Source organism: Pelodiscus sinensis, chromosome 7 (genome assembly GCF_049634645.1).
Source record: "Pelodiscus sinensis isolate JC-2024 chromosome 7, ASM4963464v1, whole genome shotgun sequence".
NCBI classification, from domain to species: Eukaryota; Metazoa; Chordata; order Testudines; family Trionychidae; genus Pelodiscus; species Pelodiscus sinensis.
In genome coordinates, this window is record NC_134717.1 from 65,366,882 (window position 1) to 65,381,088 (window position 14,207).

General features: G+C 45.1%; 1 protein-coding gene across 13 annotated transcripts in view; it reads right to left on the bottom strand.

The window, feature by feature from the left end:
• The window catches only part of PCNT (pericentrin), a 179,211-nt gene that overhangs the window by 68,528 nt on the left and 96,476 nt on the right, over positions 1 to 14,207 (bottom strand). For 11 of the 13 annotated variants that reach the window (XM_075934141.1, XM_075934137.1, XM_075934136.1 and 8 more), the window contains 2 exons: positions 13,815 to 14,027; positions 226 to 264 (listed from right to left, as the gene is read on the bottom strand). In XM_075934141.1, the coding sequence (XP_075790256.1) occupies positions 226 to 264; positions 13,815 to 14,027 (252 nt within the window). The remainder of the gene's footprint in view (positions 1 to 225; positions 265 to 13,814; positions 14,028 to 14,207) is intronic. The other 2 variants (XM_075934138.1, XM_075934140.1) reach the window with 1 other exon arrangement.

Here is a 14,207-nt window from a genome sequence, read left to right on the forward strand (position 1 = left end):
AGACTGATATCATTAAATAATCAATTAACTTTTTTACATAATTTCAGTTTTGTGAGCCTTTTAAAATATGAAAGTAATGCCTTAAACTTGCCCACATTATTAATTATGTGGCGGATGTATTACTAATCATTTTTAGCATAATTCTGAAATACTGTTCCTCTTTGTTAGATTAAATTCAAAGTCATTAATTCACATAATTTCTCGTAAAGTCACACTGTTACGAACCTGGATCTTCCCTTTGTGCTACATTAGCAACAGGAACTCCTATGAATAGGAACACATACAAGACAAAAATAGGGCAACTTTTTGATCCATTCCACCTTCCAGATCACTAATGAGTTTAACACAGAGCAGGGATCATGCCAAACTTACGTACATTCCAAACGGTAGCCTGCCTCAATTTGGATGTCAAGTTGCTAATCATATAGGGTGACCATGCATTACTGTTTGTATCCAGACTATTTGGGGTAACATTTTGCAAGGCGCTTGGCTATCTCTTTACTGAGACCCTATATCTATTGAATTCTTTCATTTGGAAGTTTTCCCTGAAAGCTTTATGCATTTCTTACTTTTTTCCCTTGATAAGTGCTCCTGACTCCATTAACCTCTAAATTAGCTGTACCATAGAGCTAAAGTTTAATAAGGACAAATGCAAAGTACTCCACTTAGGAAGGAACAATCTGTTTCACACATACCAAACGGGAAGCGACAGTCTAGGAAGGAGTACTGCAGAAAGGGATCTAGGGGTCATAGTAGACCACAACCTAAATATGAGTCAACAGAGTGATGCTGCTGCAAAAAAACCAAACATGATTCTGGGATGCATTAACAGGAATGTTGAGAGTAAGACACGAGAAGTCATTCTTCCACTCTACTCTGCGCTGATTAGGCCTCAGTTGGAGTATTGTATGCAGTTCCGGGCACCACATTTCAAGAAAGATGTGGAGAAATTGGATAAGGTCCGGAGAAGAGCAACAAGAATGATTAAAGGTCTAGAGAACATGACCTATGAAAGAAGACTGAAAGAATTGGGATTGTTAAGTTTGGAAAGGAGAAGACTAAAAGGGGACATGATAGCAGTTTTCAGGTATCTAGAAGAGTGTCAACAAGGAGGAGGAAGAAAAACTGTTCTCCTTGGCCTCTGAGGAGAGGACAAGAAGCAATGGGCTTAAACTGCAGCAAGGGAGGTTTAGGTTGGACATTAGGAAAAACTTCCTGTCAGGGTGTTTAAACACTGGAATAAGTTGCCTAGGGTCATTGTGGAATCTCCATCTTTGGAGATATTTAAGAGCAGGTTAGATAGACATCTATCAGGGATGGTCTAGACAGTACTGGGTCCTTCCATGAGGGCAGGGGACTGGACTCAATGACCTCTGGAGGTTCTCCCAGTTCTAGTGTTCTATGATTATATATATAGTACTAATTCCATCACTGAAAAGCACTTCAGATCCCCTGAAATAACTATCCAGTCATATCCTTATACTATGTTGCATTATTTCCACTGGGATACATAACTCAATGCCATAACCACCTTGTAACACAAATATCACAAAACAACATCAGTATGTCGTGATATGATTATTTTGTGTCTTTCTGTGGACATCTGAAATCAACATTTCCTCACTTAACAGAAAAAAGAGTTACTCACCCTTGTGCAGTAACAGTGGATCTTCGAGATGTGTCCCCCGTGGGTGCTCCACTCTGAGTGCTATTGTGTCCTCACGCTGGCAACTGGAGATTTTTCTAGAAGTGTCCACCGTGCTGCACATGCACTGTGGTGCCCTCTCATGCCATTGGTATCCATTAGGCCAGTGGTCCCCAACGCGGTACCCACGGACGCCATGGCGCCCACCGGGGCATTTGTGTGCGCCCGCCGACAACCTGGGCTGGCCCGGCGCGCAGCGCACTGGAGGCACCGGAGGCACCGGAGGCACCGGCGCCTGGTGCGCGGCGCTCGGGCGGCCCCAGCCCCGGGGCACATGCGGGCGTGCAGCGCCGGTGCCGGCCCCAGGCGCGCGGCTCAGATGGCAGCGCCGGCCCCGGTCCCACGGCACAAGGCAGTCGGGTGGCCTCGGCCCCGGCACACATGCCAGCGCCGGGTGCAAGGGCATCTCCGCCCCCGGGCGTGCCCCAGGACGCACGAGTGGCCCCGGCCCCCGGGAGCCTCTATAGGTTGGGGACCACTGCATTAGGCGCATGTGCGGTGCAGCTCCCTCTGTTCCTTGTCTATCTGTGCTAGAAGAGCAATGGGGTTCCAAAGGAGGGGAAGAAGGAAGGGTAGTGGAGCACCCATGGGGACACACATCTCGAAGAACCACCGTTACTGCACAAGGGAAGTTACTCTTCTTCTTCGAGTAGTGTCCCCATGGGTGCTCTATTCTGGGTGACCATAAAGCAGTGGTTGAATCATGGAGGTAAGTTTGAAGCCCTGTCACAGTCACCGAGGATAGTACCGCCTGCCCGACAGTCATGGATAATGCGATGGAGGATGCGAGAGCATAATGTGCAAATGTGTGGTCTGATGACCAAGTGGCTGCCTTGCAAATGTCCTGGAGAGGTACGTTCTTGAGGAAGGCGGTTGTAGATGACATGGCTCTGGTTGAATGGGCAGTGATGGTGCTTGGTGGTTCTTTGTTGTGGATGGTATAGCATGTGTGGATGCATAAAGAGATCCACCTGGAGATCCTCTTAAGAAAACAGGGCCTGTCCTCTGGATTGTTTTGCAAAGAACAGGAAGAGTCTATGAGATAGTCGCCAGACTTTCGTGCGATCAATGTAGAACGTGAGTGCTCTGCAGACGTCAAGGGTATGCCATGCAGCCTGTGATGGGTCAACGTGCAGCTTGGAGAAAACATAGGTAAGTGTATGGGTTCGTTGATGTGGAAGGGAGAGGGGACCGTCAGGGGAAATTTGGGGTGGGGCTGAAGCGTCACTCTGTCCTTGCTGAAAATTGTATAAGGGTGGTCTGTCATTAGTGCGGCAAGCTCCCCTACTTTCCTACCGGAGATTATTGCGACCAGAAAGGAGACCTTCACAGATAAGTATGATCAAGGGCAGGTTGCCAAGGGCTCGAAAGGTGGCTTCGTCAGGCTCTTAAGTTCATGGTTTAGATCCCACATGGGAACTGGTGGGTGAACAGATGGAAAAGTGTTGTGTAAACCAACAAGGAATTTCTTGGTGATTGGGTTAGAGAGGAAAGAGTTACCGTCAGTGGTGCGATGAAAGGCTGCTATAGCTGCTGCATGTAACTTGATAGCATTTAAAGCCAGGCCAGACTCCCTTAATGCAACAGGTAGAACAATAGAAGGGGGAAGGAGGTGGTTTGAAGGGGAACGGGTTGATTACATTTGAGCCACTAACAGAAGCTATTCCATTTGTAAAGGTAAGTCTTCCTAGTGGATTCCCTTCTGCTGTTGATTAATCTTTGTTTTAATCATTCTGAGCAGATATTTTCAGCATCTTGGAGCCATGATTGAACCACGCGTGGAGATAGAGTTTGTGTGGTTCGGGATGGAGAATTCTGCTGTGACTCTGGGAGAGAAGATTGTGTTGAAGCAGAAAGGCGTATGGATCCGCTACCAACATTCTGTGGCGGTATGGGTACCATGTTTGTCTCCAACATGCTGGTGCGATAATCACGCAGGTTCTTTCTGTTCTCATTTTGATGATGACCTTGTGGAGCATGGGAAGGGGTGGGAACACGTAGAGTAATGGAGCGTCCCATTTGATGGAGAAAGCACCCTCAAGGGAATAAGTATCAGAGGCGTAGCCATGTTAAGTCTGAATCTGCAAAAACAACGAGAAGTCCTGTGGCACCTTATAGACCAACAGATTTATTGGAGCATAAGCTTTCATGGGCAAAGGCCCACTTAGTCAGATGCATGACAAGGTAATGCTTCCCTAAGGCGGCTTTGGAGCAGTAAAGGTGGCATTTACGATTGGCCCCAGTCACGAAAAGGTCTAGGTCTCGTTGACCCCATTGGAAGAACACGTAACTGAGGGCTTGTGAGTCAATTTCCCACTAGCGGTGATCATACAACTTGCAATTGAGGAATTGAGGGAGTCTGTGTTGGAAAACAAGTTGAGTAGAAACCTCTGCCTTGGAATTCCATTGGTACCAGTTCTATGGCACCTAATCGGAGAAGGTGAAGCATGAAAGAAGGTCTCATGAGAGGGGTCTCTGAAGAAGGAAAGGGTGGGAGGATGGGTAGGGGGAAGGGAAGTGAAAGAGATGGAGTAACCATAGTGCATGAGCTCCAGGACCCATTTGTCCAATGTTATTTGAGCCCACTGTTGTAGAAAGGGGTGGAAGCAGTAGTTGAACTGTGGATAATTGTCCGATGGTATGACAGCAAGGAATGCGTCTTTCTGGCTCTTCACCAAACCTTCAAATCTGCTGTTTGGATGTAGACGGTTGGGCTGCTGAGGTTTGGCATTGTTGCTGAAATTGAGGCCTACACAGTTGGGGTCTGTGTTTTTGTAGGAAGTTGTACCTCATTTGTTCCCTATATGGCTCCCTGGGCCTTAGGTAAGTGTTGTACCTGGCTTCCTTGAAGGGGGGCATGTAAGTGCCCAGGTTCGGAGGGTCATGCAGGAGTCCTTAATTGAATGAAATAACTCATCGGTTTTTGCAGCAATGAGATTAGCCTTGTTGAAGGGTGGGTCCTCGACCTTTTGCTGCAAGTCCCTCGATAACCCTGATGCTTGGAGCCAAGATATTCTATGCATCACAATAGCCGAGGTACTGATACGGGTCGCTGTATCAGCTACATCCATTGCAGAGCGTAGCACCATGCAAGAGATTGTACGGCCCTCCTATATGATGTTGAGAAGGATAGGCCTTTTATGTTCAGGCAGGCATTGTACAAGCTCTTGCAGCTATGAGTAACTGGAATAATCATAATCTGCTAGCATGGCGGTGTAGTTTGCTGCACTGAGAAGCAAAGTGACCCAGGAGTATACTTTGCATCCCATAATGCCCATTCCTTTGTGGGCCTTGTCATGTGGTGTAGGATCTGATATTTGGTGTATGGATCTGTGTCTACTGGAATCGACTACTAAGGAATTTGGTGGAGAGTGAGTGAAAAGGAAATCATTACACCAAAGGGAATGGAAGTACTTTCGATCTGCTTTCTTATTGGTAGGACTGATGGATGCCAGAGTTCGACAGATATTGTCAGCCAGACCCATAATGGCCTCGTCCATGGGGAGGACAGTCCTGGAAGACGTGGGAGGTTGCAAGGGTCTCAAAAGGCGGTACTGGTTTATTTGGACCTCCTATAAATCCCACACTTCCACTAATGCCACCCTTTTAAAAAGTTCTTGGAACTTTTGAGTCATCTGTTGGTGGTGGGGTGATAACCACCTCAGCTAGTGATGAAAAGAATTATGAATAGGGGGCCTATCTTCCCCTTCAGATAGAGTCTTCCATCTCAGTTTGGACAGGGGAGTTCAGTGACGGTGCAGATGTCGTAGGCTGGGGAGAGCAGGTTGGTTCTCTGGAATCTGTGGAAGGTGCAATGTGGTGACTGTTCCCATGAGAACATGACTCCCATGGTTGCCATTCACCGGGGCAAGGGAGCGGCAGGTATGCGTAACAATGTGCATACCAGGGTGGTGGCGGCAGCGGCGGCTTTGTGTAATTGGAGCAGTATCCCAAGATGAAGCTCTCTGTCAAGCTGGCTCTCTCAATGCCAGTTTTCGTTGGGCAGTTTGTCAGAATCAGTGATCTGTGTGAATGCACCGACTGTATAGAGGAACATGAAGACAATGGTGCCGTTGAAAGACATTTTGAGAGTGGAGACCTGCGTTGCGAATGCTTACTTGTCGGTGCTGAGGTTTGTGTACTATTCGGTGCCATCCGTGTAGCCAGCAACGATTGTTCAGGAGGTGGCATGTTGGCATGGGGTCTTGTAGGTGCCAGTTTCGGTGCAGAGCGATACCTGTGACAGCTAGGTGGTGCAGCAGGTACAGTGGGTGCCAGTTGTTTTTGTTTGGGCTCCGAGTGCACCCTGTTATGTGGTGCCAGCATCTTGGACAGTGCTGTGCCAGAGCTGCTGGGCTTGTCTGCGGTGCTGACCGTTGTGGAAGTTGGTGTCAAGGGAAAGGATCTGGCCAGGGACAACCTGATTTTGGATATCGTTTTGCCACAAGAGGTAGAGGGACACGTTTTACCCACACCTTTCACCTCAGATGTTGATTTTGAAGTAGATGATGTGTCCTCAGAAGCTGGCTGGAGCAACTTTTCGTACAGGAAGGTTTTTAACCTGTTGGCATGGTCGCGGCATACTCCGACAGTCAAGTTAGAGCACTGAGGACACTGGTGTGTCTGATGGGCTTTTTCAAGGCATTTTACACAGGATGAATGCCCGTCAGACGGGCATAGCATCTCGGCAAGACTCACATCTCTTGAAGCCGGGAGATCCAGGCATTACGGGGCGAGAATCAGTGGACCGATGACGACGGAAAAAAAATTTTTTTTGGCTTATAGGGGTTTTTTTCTGGGGGGAGGAGGCAGGAGGAGAGGAGAAGAGATCTTAAAATTTGGAAATATTAGAAAACCAAGAGGAATTAACAGTTTGACATTACTTTGTTGAAACGGGCGACAGAAGGAGCTCTGTCTGCTGCCGAGGACTATAGAGAAGGAACTGAGGGAGCCGTTCCCTGCACACAACTAACGAATACTAACGGCATGAGGGGGAGCCATGGCACGTGTGCAGCAGACACTGCTAAAAAAAAATCTCCAGTCGCGGGCGCAAGAATGCACCAGTACCCAGAGTGGAGTACCCCCAGGGACATTAGTCGAAGAAAATACTGTTTCTCCTTTCTCTCTTCCCCATTCCCAGCACTAGCAGAAGCAAACATTCTGGTGGCCCCGACGTTGTAGGCAATCCATTGCTTGCTCAGCCCAAGACCAGGAAGAGCAGCAAGAGACACTCGGGACCTATGGAGTCTACGAGGCAGCACATTACTTTCACAACCACCACAGGCTGATTTTCCCCAACTCAAACCTTACATTTTCCTCAGAAGGATATAATTATCTTTCAAAAGGCTAATGCCATTTCTGAGATTTTGATACCATTTCTCCATATCAGCAAATGAAGACAAAATAGCAAGATTTTTTGATGGCATCAGCCTGAGAGAGAGGAATGTGAGGTTGCAGGAGCCAGAGAGAAGGGAAGCCCTTAATGGTGAAAGAACAAATTAGGAACTATTTAAGTAAGTCAGACATACACAAATCCATGGGTCCGTATCTAATGCATCCAAAGGTTCTGAGGGAGTTAGCAAATGTCATTGCGGAGCCTTTGGCCATTATCTTTGAAAACTCATGGTGATCAGGAGAGATCCCAGATGATTGGGAAAAAGCAAATGTAGTACACATCTTTAAAAAAGGGAAGAAGGACAATCCAGGAAACTACAGACCAGTCACTCTTACCTCAGTCCCTGGAAAAATCATGGAGGGGATCCTTAAGGAATCCATTTTGAAGCAGCTGCAAGAGGTGAAAGTGATCAGGAATAATCTGCACATATTCACCAAGGGCAAGTCGTGCCTGACCAATCTGATTAGCTTCTATGATGAAGTAACTGGCTCTGTAGATATGGGAAAGTCAGTGGATGGGATATACCTTGACGAGGTAACTGAGTCTGTAGATATGGGAAAGTGAATGGATGGGCTATACCTTGACTTTAGCAAAGCTTTTGATACGATCTCCCACAATATTCTTGCCAGCAAGATAAGGGACTATGGATTGGATAAATAGACTGTAAGATGGATAGAAAGCTGGCTAGACTGTTGGACCCAATAGGTAGTGATCAAAGACTCGATGTCAGGTTGGTGGTCGGTATCTAGCGGAGTGCCCGAAGGATCTGTTCTAGGACTGGTTTGGTTCAACATCTTTATTAATGACCTGGATGAGGGGGATGGATTGCACCCTCAGCAAGTTCACAGATGATACTAACCTAGGGGGAAGAGGTAGATACGCTGGAGGGCAAGGATAGGGTCCAGAGTGACCTGGACAGATTAGAGGATTGGGCCAAAAGAAATCTGATGAGTTTCAACAAGGACAAGTGAAGAATCCTGCTCTTGGGACAGAAGAATCCCAAGCACTGTTACAGGCTGGGGACCGAATGGCTAAGTAGCAGTTCTGCAGAAAAGGACCTGAGGATTACAGTGGATGAGAAGCTGGATGAGAGTCAACAGTTTGCCACTGTAGTCAAGAGGGCTAATGGCATATTAGGGTGCATTAGGAGGAGCATTGCCAGCAGATCCAGAGAAGTGATTATTCCCCTTTATTTGGCTCTGGTGAGGCCACATCTGGAGTATTGTGTCCAGTTCTTGGTCCCTCCAATATAGAAAGGATGTGGATGCATTGGAGAGGGTCCAGCAGAGGGCGACCAAAATGATTAGGGGACTGGAGCGCATGACCTATGAGGAGAAACTGAGGGAGTTGGATTTGTTCAGTCTGCAGAAGAGAAGAGTGAGGGGGGATTTGATAGCAGCCTTCAACTTCCTGAAGGGAGGCTCCAAAGAGGACGGAGAAAGGCTGTTCACAGTAGTGGCAGAACAGGGAGCAATGGTCTCAAGTTACAGTTGGAGAGGTCTAGGTTGAATATTAGGAAAAACTATTTCATTAGGAGGGTGGTGAAGTACTGGAATGGGTTACCTAGGGAGGTGGTAGAATCTCCATCCCTAAAGGTTTTTAAGTCTCGGCTTGACAAAGCCTTGGTTGGGTTGATTTAGTTGGGATTGGTCCTGCCTTGGGCAGGGAGCTGGACTTGATGACCTCCTGAGGTCTCTTCCAGCTCTATGATTCTATGAAGAGCCATGGGGAGAGGGCAGAGGGAGATAGGAGATGGAAGGGATGGATAGGAGCAAAGGAGGGATGGGGTCAAAAGACAGAGGTTGGATTCATGGACAAAAGAAGCAGAGGAACAGAAAAGCAGGAGCCAGAACAAGGGGCTAGATAGGAGCATAAGAGGAAGGTAACAGGAGGCAGGCGGTAAACAGAAGAGAAGAGGTGCTGAGACAGAAGGGTTGGGGAGGCAGAGCGAAGAGTAACAGGCTTTTAAGGAGAGACTGGATAATTGGCACAAAAGGGTCTAGCGCATGCCTGAAATTGAACCCAGGAGTCGTGAGTACAGCTGTCAAAGAGCTGTAAAACCCACTAGCAAACTGCTGTCACATTCCCCTTGAGTACCTACAGAAAAAAACAGACTACAACTACGACTACTACTTCTACAATTACTCAATTAATTCAAATAGTCTGTGCTGTGAATCTAGAGCTTCCAACCCTGTGTCATGTTACTGGATTTTGAGGGGAGCAGACAGATCAATGCTGCACCCATGGGGGGGTATTTGCCACAAAGTAATACAAAGGGGGCCATGTAAGGCATCAAATGAAAGCTTTCCTTCTACTGGTTCTGTATATGCTCTTCATGTACTTGTATATTATCTGTGTGTGGAGTTATAAATATGTATTCTGTGTCAATACAGGAAACTTCTCTGTTTGTGGCTGAGCAATAGGCAAGGAAAGTTCAGCCTATAGACATGCTAATTAGCAAGGCTCCAAGGACAATAGTTCTCAAGTACCAGAGACCCACCTGGGAAGGAATCTACATGCCTGGCCACTGACCATGTGACTCTCTCCAGCTTGGAAGAAGCCAAGAGAGGATATAAATATGCCATGTGGCATCCTCCATTTTGGTGCTCAGCTCAGCTCTTCATCCCAGATGCAGCCTTGCAAGGATTAACGAGCCGGAAAGAACTGTCGACCCATCCTGACATAGGATGTACACCAAAGACGTTTAAGCCAGCAGTTATAACATCTCTGCTGCAAGCCTGCATCGAGAACTGGGAGAGTCGATGCATGTAATGTATGATATTTTAACAGCCTTACTCTCAAGGCTTTTCTTTCGTTTAGTAATAAACATTTAGATGTTAGATTCTAAAGCATTGGATGAGCGTGATCTGTGGGTAAGATCCAGAGTGTAAGTTGACCTGGGACCTGTGGCTGGTTTCTTAGAACAGGACGGAACCTGTTGGGGAAGGTGAGATTGGGTTCTAAAACCCCTCACCTGTGCAGAGGCCTGGGGCTGTTTGGGGCATGGAGAGAGCCTTGGTGTCTGAGGGGTTTTGCTCATGAGGCTTCTGGCTGGCCAGGTGGTGGCCAAAGCGCTCTGTGGGACTGGTTTGTGGCCTATTTGGGAAGGGCCGCCAATCAGGAGCTATACAGAGCCCGGAGTTTGAGCAATTCACCCTGAGCGGACACCCTCAGCAGTGCCCAGACCCAGCCCAGTCCATCAAACCCTGCTTATGACCCAAGCTGAGGATCACTGTGGTTGCACATAATTGAATGTCACTTTATTAAAAGCAACAAAAACTCAAATAACCACCAACACTTCTTAAGAAAGAAGTGACTGAAGTATATTAAGATTGCATGATTGAGCGCGCAAATTAGGAAGGGCCAGAATTAAGGTTATTCATGCATGTAATTAAACATTATCGTATGCTTATATGAAAAGCAGATAAAGGATCTCATGAAGCCTTACTTCTGGCATTTACTTCAAAACACTTGACAACCTTCAATTTCTTTAAACATGTTTTCTATTTATTTTATCGCCCTTGCTTAAAGCTAACTTATTCTGAATTTTAATTGTTCTTACTCTTCTCCTTGAAAACTAAGTTGTTTATAAATTCTAATTTGGTTCCCAATTCCTTTCTGTTTCTAACACACTATCTTTCATCCTAGTATTTTATCAGTCCTTCCTTCTCCTGGCATTGTGTTTTTTGTTCCATTCAGTCCAGTGCTTCCTAATATCATCTCTCTCAGGATACTCCAGCCTTGTTCTCTGCACATCTTTAAATATTTCCTCCTATTAAGATGACCTGTGCCCTAGGTTTCTTCAGGTCCCAATTTTTTACTTTATCAAAATGTAAGGTCTATGTATAACAATGTGTCCTATGATTCTAATCTTCAGCAAGTGGCATTTGAGTGGTATGTGGCAATTGAAAACTGCGTATTACAGAAAATCAGGGGTCCTAATCAATGCTACCCAACCAGTAAATTGTAAATCTAGAAAATTGCTCCAATTGCATTTTGTTATTTTAGATCAGAAAGCTATTCTCCATGAAATTTAGGCATCTCAGATTTATCATACATCATTTGGCAAGAGTCCAGATCATGGAAGCCACCTCCTCCCAGTTGTCTCTCCTGGATTACTTGCCCCGGGGTTTTTCACTCACTGAATACTAGTCCATAAGGTGTTTATAACAAATGCCCAGAACAATTTATCCTGCATCTTGGATTATTTTAGCCTTAACAAGATAATTAAATACTTCCTGCATTTTCAGTCAATTTCTTCGGTATAGTAGTGGTATTCTAGTGACAGATCTAATTCTCTTGCCCTTTTTCTCCTGCATGCATTAACGGTTAATACACACTTGAATTGGCAGACCCTAATTAGCAGATATATTTCCTTTCATTCACTGTCACACTTTTAATTAATCCTGCTTATTTTTCCACACCCCTTCCATTTTTCACTAGACACTGGAATTCACCTTATTAATCATAGAACCCTAGAATTCTAGATCTGGAAGGGACCTCGAAAGGTCATAAAGCCCAGTCCTCTGTCCCCACGACAGGACCAAACACTGTCTAGCTCGTCCCTGATAGATGTCTATTTAACCTGCTCATCAATACAGGCAGTCCCCGACTTACGAACGGGTTACGTTCTGAACACCTAGTCATAACTCAATTTGGTCGTAAGTTGGAAATACCCTTAAACGTGCTGGCCGCGCTGTTCGAAAAACTTGACGTACATGGTTCTCAACACAAAAATATTATAATGGGGTTAATGGGAAGTTGGTCATAAGTACGGATGGTCGTAAGTCGGTGTGTTCTTAAGTCAGGGAGTGGCTGTAGCTCCAGCGATGGAGATGCCACAATCTCCCTAGGCAACTTACTCCAGTGCTTAACCACCCTGATAGGCAGGAAGTTTTTCCTGATGTCCAACCTAAACCTCCCTTGCTGCAGTTTAAGCCCATTGCTTCTTGTCTTATCCTCAGAGGCCAAGAACAACAATTTTTCTCCCTCCTTGTAGCACCCTCCTTGTAGCACCCTTTTAGATACTTGAAAACCACTATTATGTCCCCTTTCAGTCTTCTCTTTTCTAAACTAAACAAGCCTGATTCTTTCAGTCTTCCTTCACAGGTCATATTTTCTAGATCTTTAATCATTTATGTTGCTCTTCTCTGGACCTTCTCCAATTTCTCCACATCTTTCTTGATATGTGGTGCCCAGAACTTCACACAATACTCCAACTGAGGTCTAAGCAGCGCAGAGTAGAGCAGAAGAATGTCTTCTCGTGTCTTGCTCTCAACACTCCTGTGAATGCATCCCAGAATCATGTGTGCTTTTTTTGCAACAGCATCACACTGTTGACTCATATTTAACTTGTGGTCCACTATGACTCCCTAGATCCCTTTCTGCAGTACTCCTTCCTAGACTGTCATTTCCCATTCTGTGTGTGTGAAACAGATTGTTCCTTCCTAAGTGGAATACTTTGCATTTGTCCTTATTAAACTTCATCCTGTTTACTTCACACTATTTTTCTCGTTTGCCCAGATCATTTTTGGACCCTATCCTCCAGAGCACTTGCAACCCCTCCCAGCTTGGTGTCATCTGCAAACTTAGTAATCGTACTCTCTATGCCATCATCTAAATCACTGATGAAGGTACTGAACTGAACAAGTCCCAAAACAGACTTCTGTGGAACCCCACTTGTTATGTCCTTCCAGCAGGATTGTGAACCATTTATAACTACTCTCTGAGAACAGTTATCCAGCCATTTATGCACCCACTTTATAGTAGCCCCATCTAGGTTGCATTTTCCTAGTTTATTCATAAGGTTATGTGAGACTGTGTCAAATGCCTTACTAAAGTCTAGGTATACCACATCCATCGCTTCTCCTTTATCCACAAAACTCGTTATCCTATCAAACAAAGCTATGAGATTGGTTTGACCTGATTTGTTCTTTACAAATCCATGCTGGCTGTTCCCTATCACCTTATTAGCTTCCAGATATTTGCAGATTAATTCCTTATTTCCTTGCTTCATTATCTTTCCTGGCACAGAAGTTAAACTGGCTGGTCTGTAGTTTCCTAGGTTGTTCTTATTTCCCTTTTTATAGATGGGCACTACATTTGCCCTTTTCCAGTCTTCTGGAATCTCTCCTGACTTCCATGATTTTTGAAAGATGATAGCTAAACTATCAGATACCTCCTCTATCAGCTCCTTGTATATTCTAGGGTGCATTTCATCAGGCCCTGGTGACTTGAATACATCTAACTCTAAGTAATTTTTAACTTTTTTTTATTTCAACTTCTAATCCTACCCCATTTCCACTAGCATCCACTATATTAGACATCCCATCAGCATCCATGTTATTGATGAAAACTGAAACAAACAAGTCATTAAGCACCTCTGCCATTTCCAAGTCTCTCTTACTGTTTCTCCGTAATCATTGAGCAATGATGTCCTTGGTCGTCTTCTTGCTCCTAATATACTTGTAGAACATCTTCTTGTTAAATCTAGCTAGAGGCATAACAGGTAACTCATGTGACTTTCTAATCTTGCCCCTCCATACTGGCATTGTTTGCTTATATTCATCTTTCTATTTATCATAATAGCAGCAACATCTCATTACTGAAACATAAGTGTGACATTTGAGTTTATTTCTTTTTAGCATTAACTGGGAGTCCCTGTTCTACCTCTCCAAAAACAATATCAAAAAATGCTATCACAGCATTTCTTACCAGCTTCTGCTTCTCCTACATTGGCAGCCAGCACTTTCTTTTGACTTATTAGCATAGCCCGCTCCTCACAGAGTATTGCTTGCTCCTGGGTTAGCTCTTGAAACCGTTCCTGTAAAGTCTCTAGTTCCACAATAAGACGACGTTCAGACTCTTCTTTCAGGCTCAGTGTTTCTTCTAAGGCTGCTTTCTCAGCTACATAGCCTTCAATGATACCTAAAACCCAAAAGACATAAGGAAACTAAAAAGAATGGACACCTAAGTTCTTTTATAAAATACTATCAACTAATTACTGAAATTATCACAAAGAGGAATAAACTGTTTAAGTTCATTTACTGTATCTCAGTTTAAAAACAGAAAATAACCCATAACATACTATGGGCTTTTTAAGCTGTT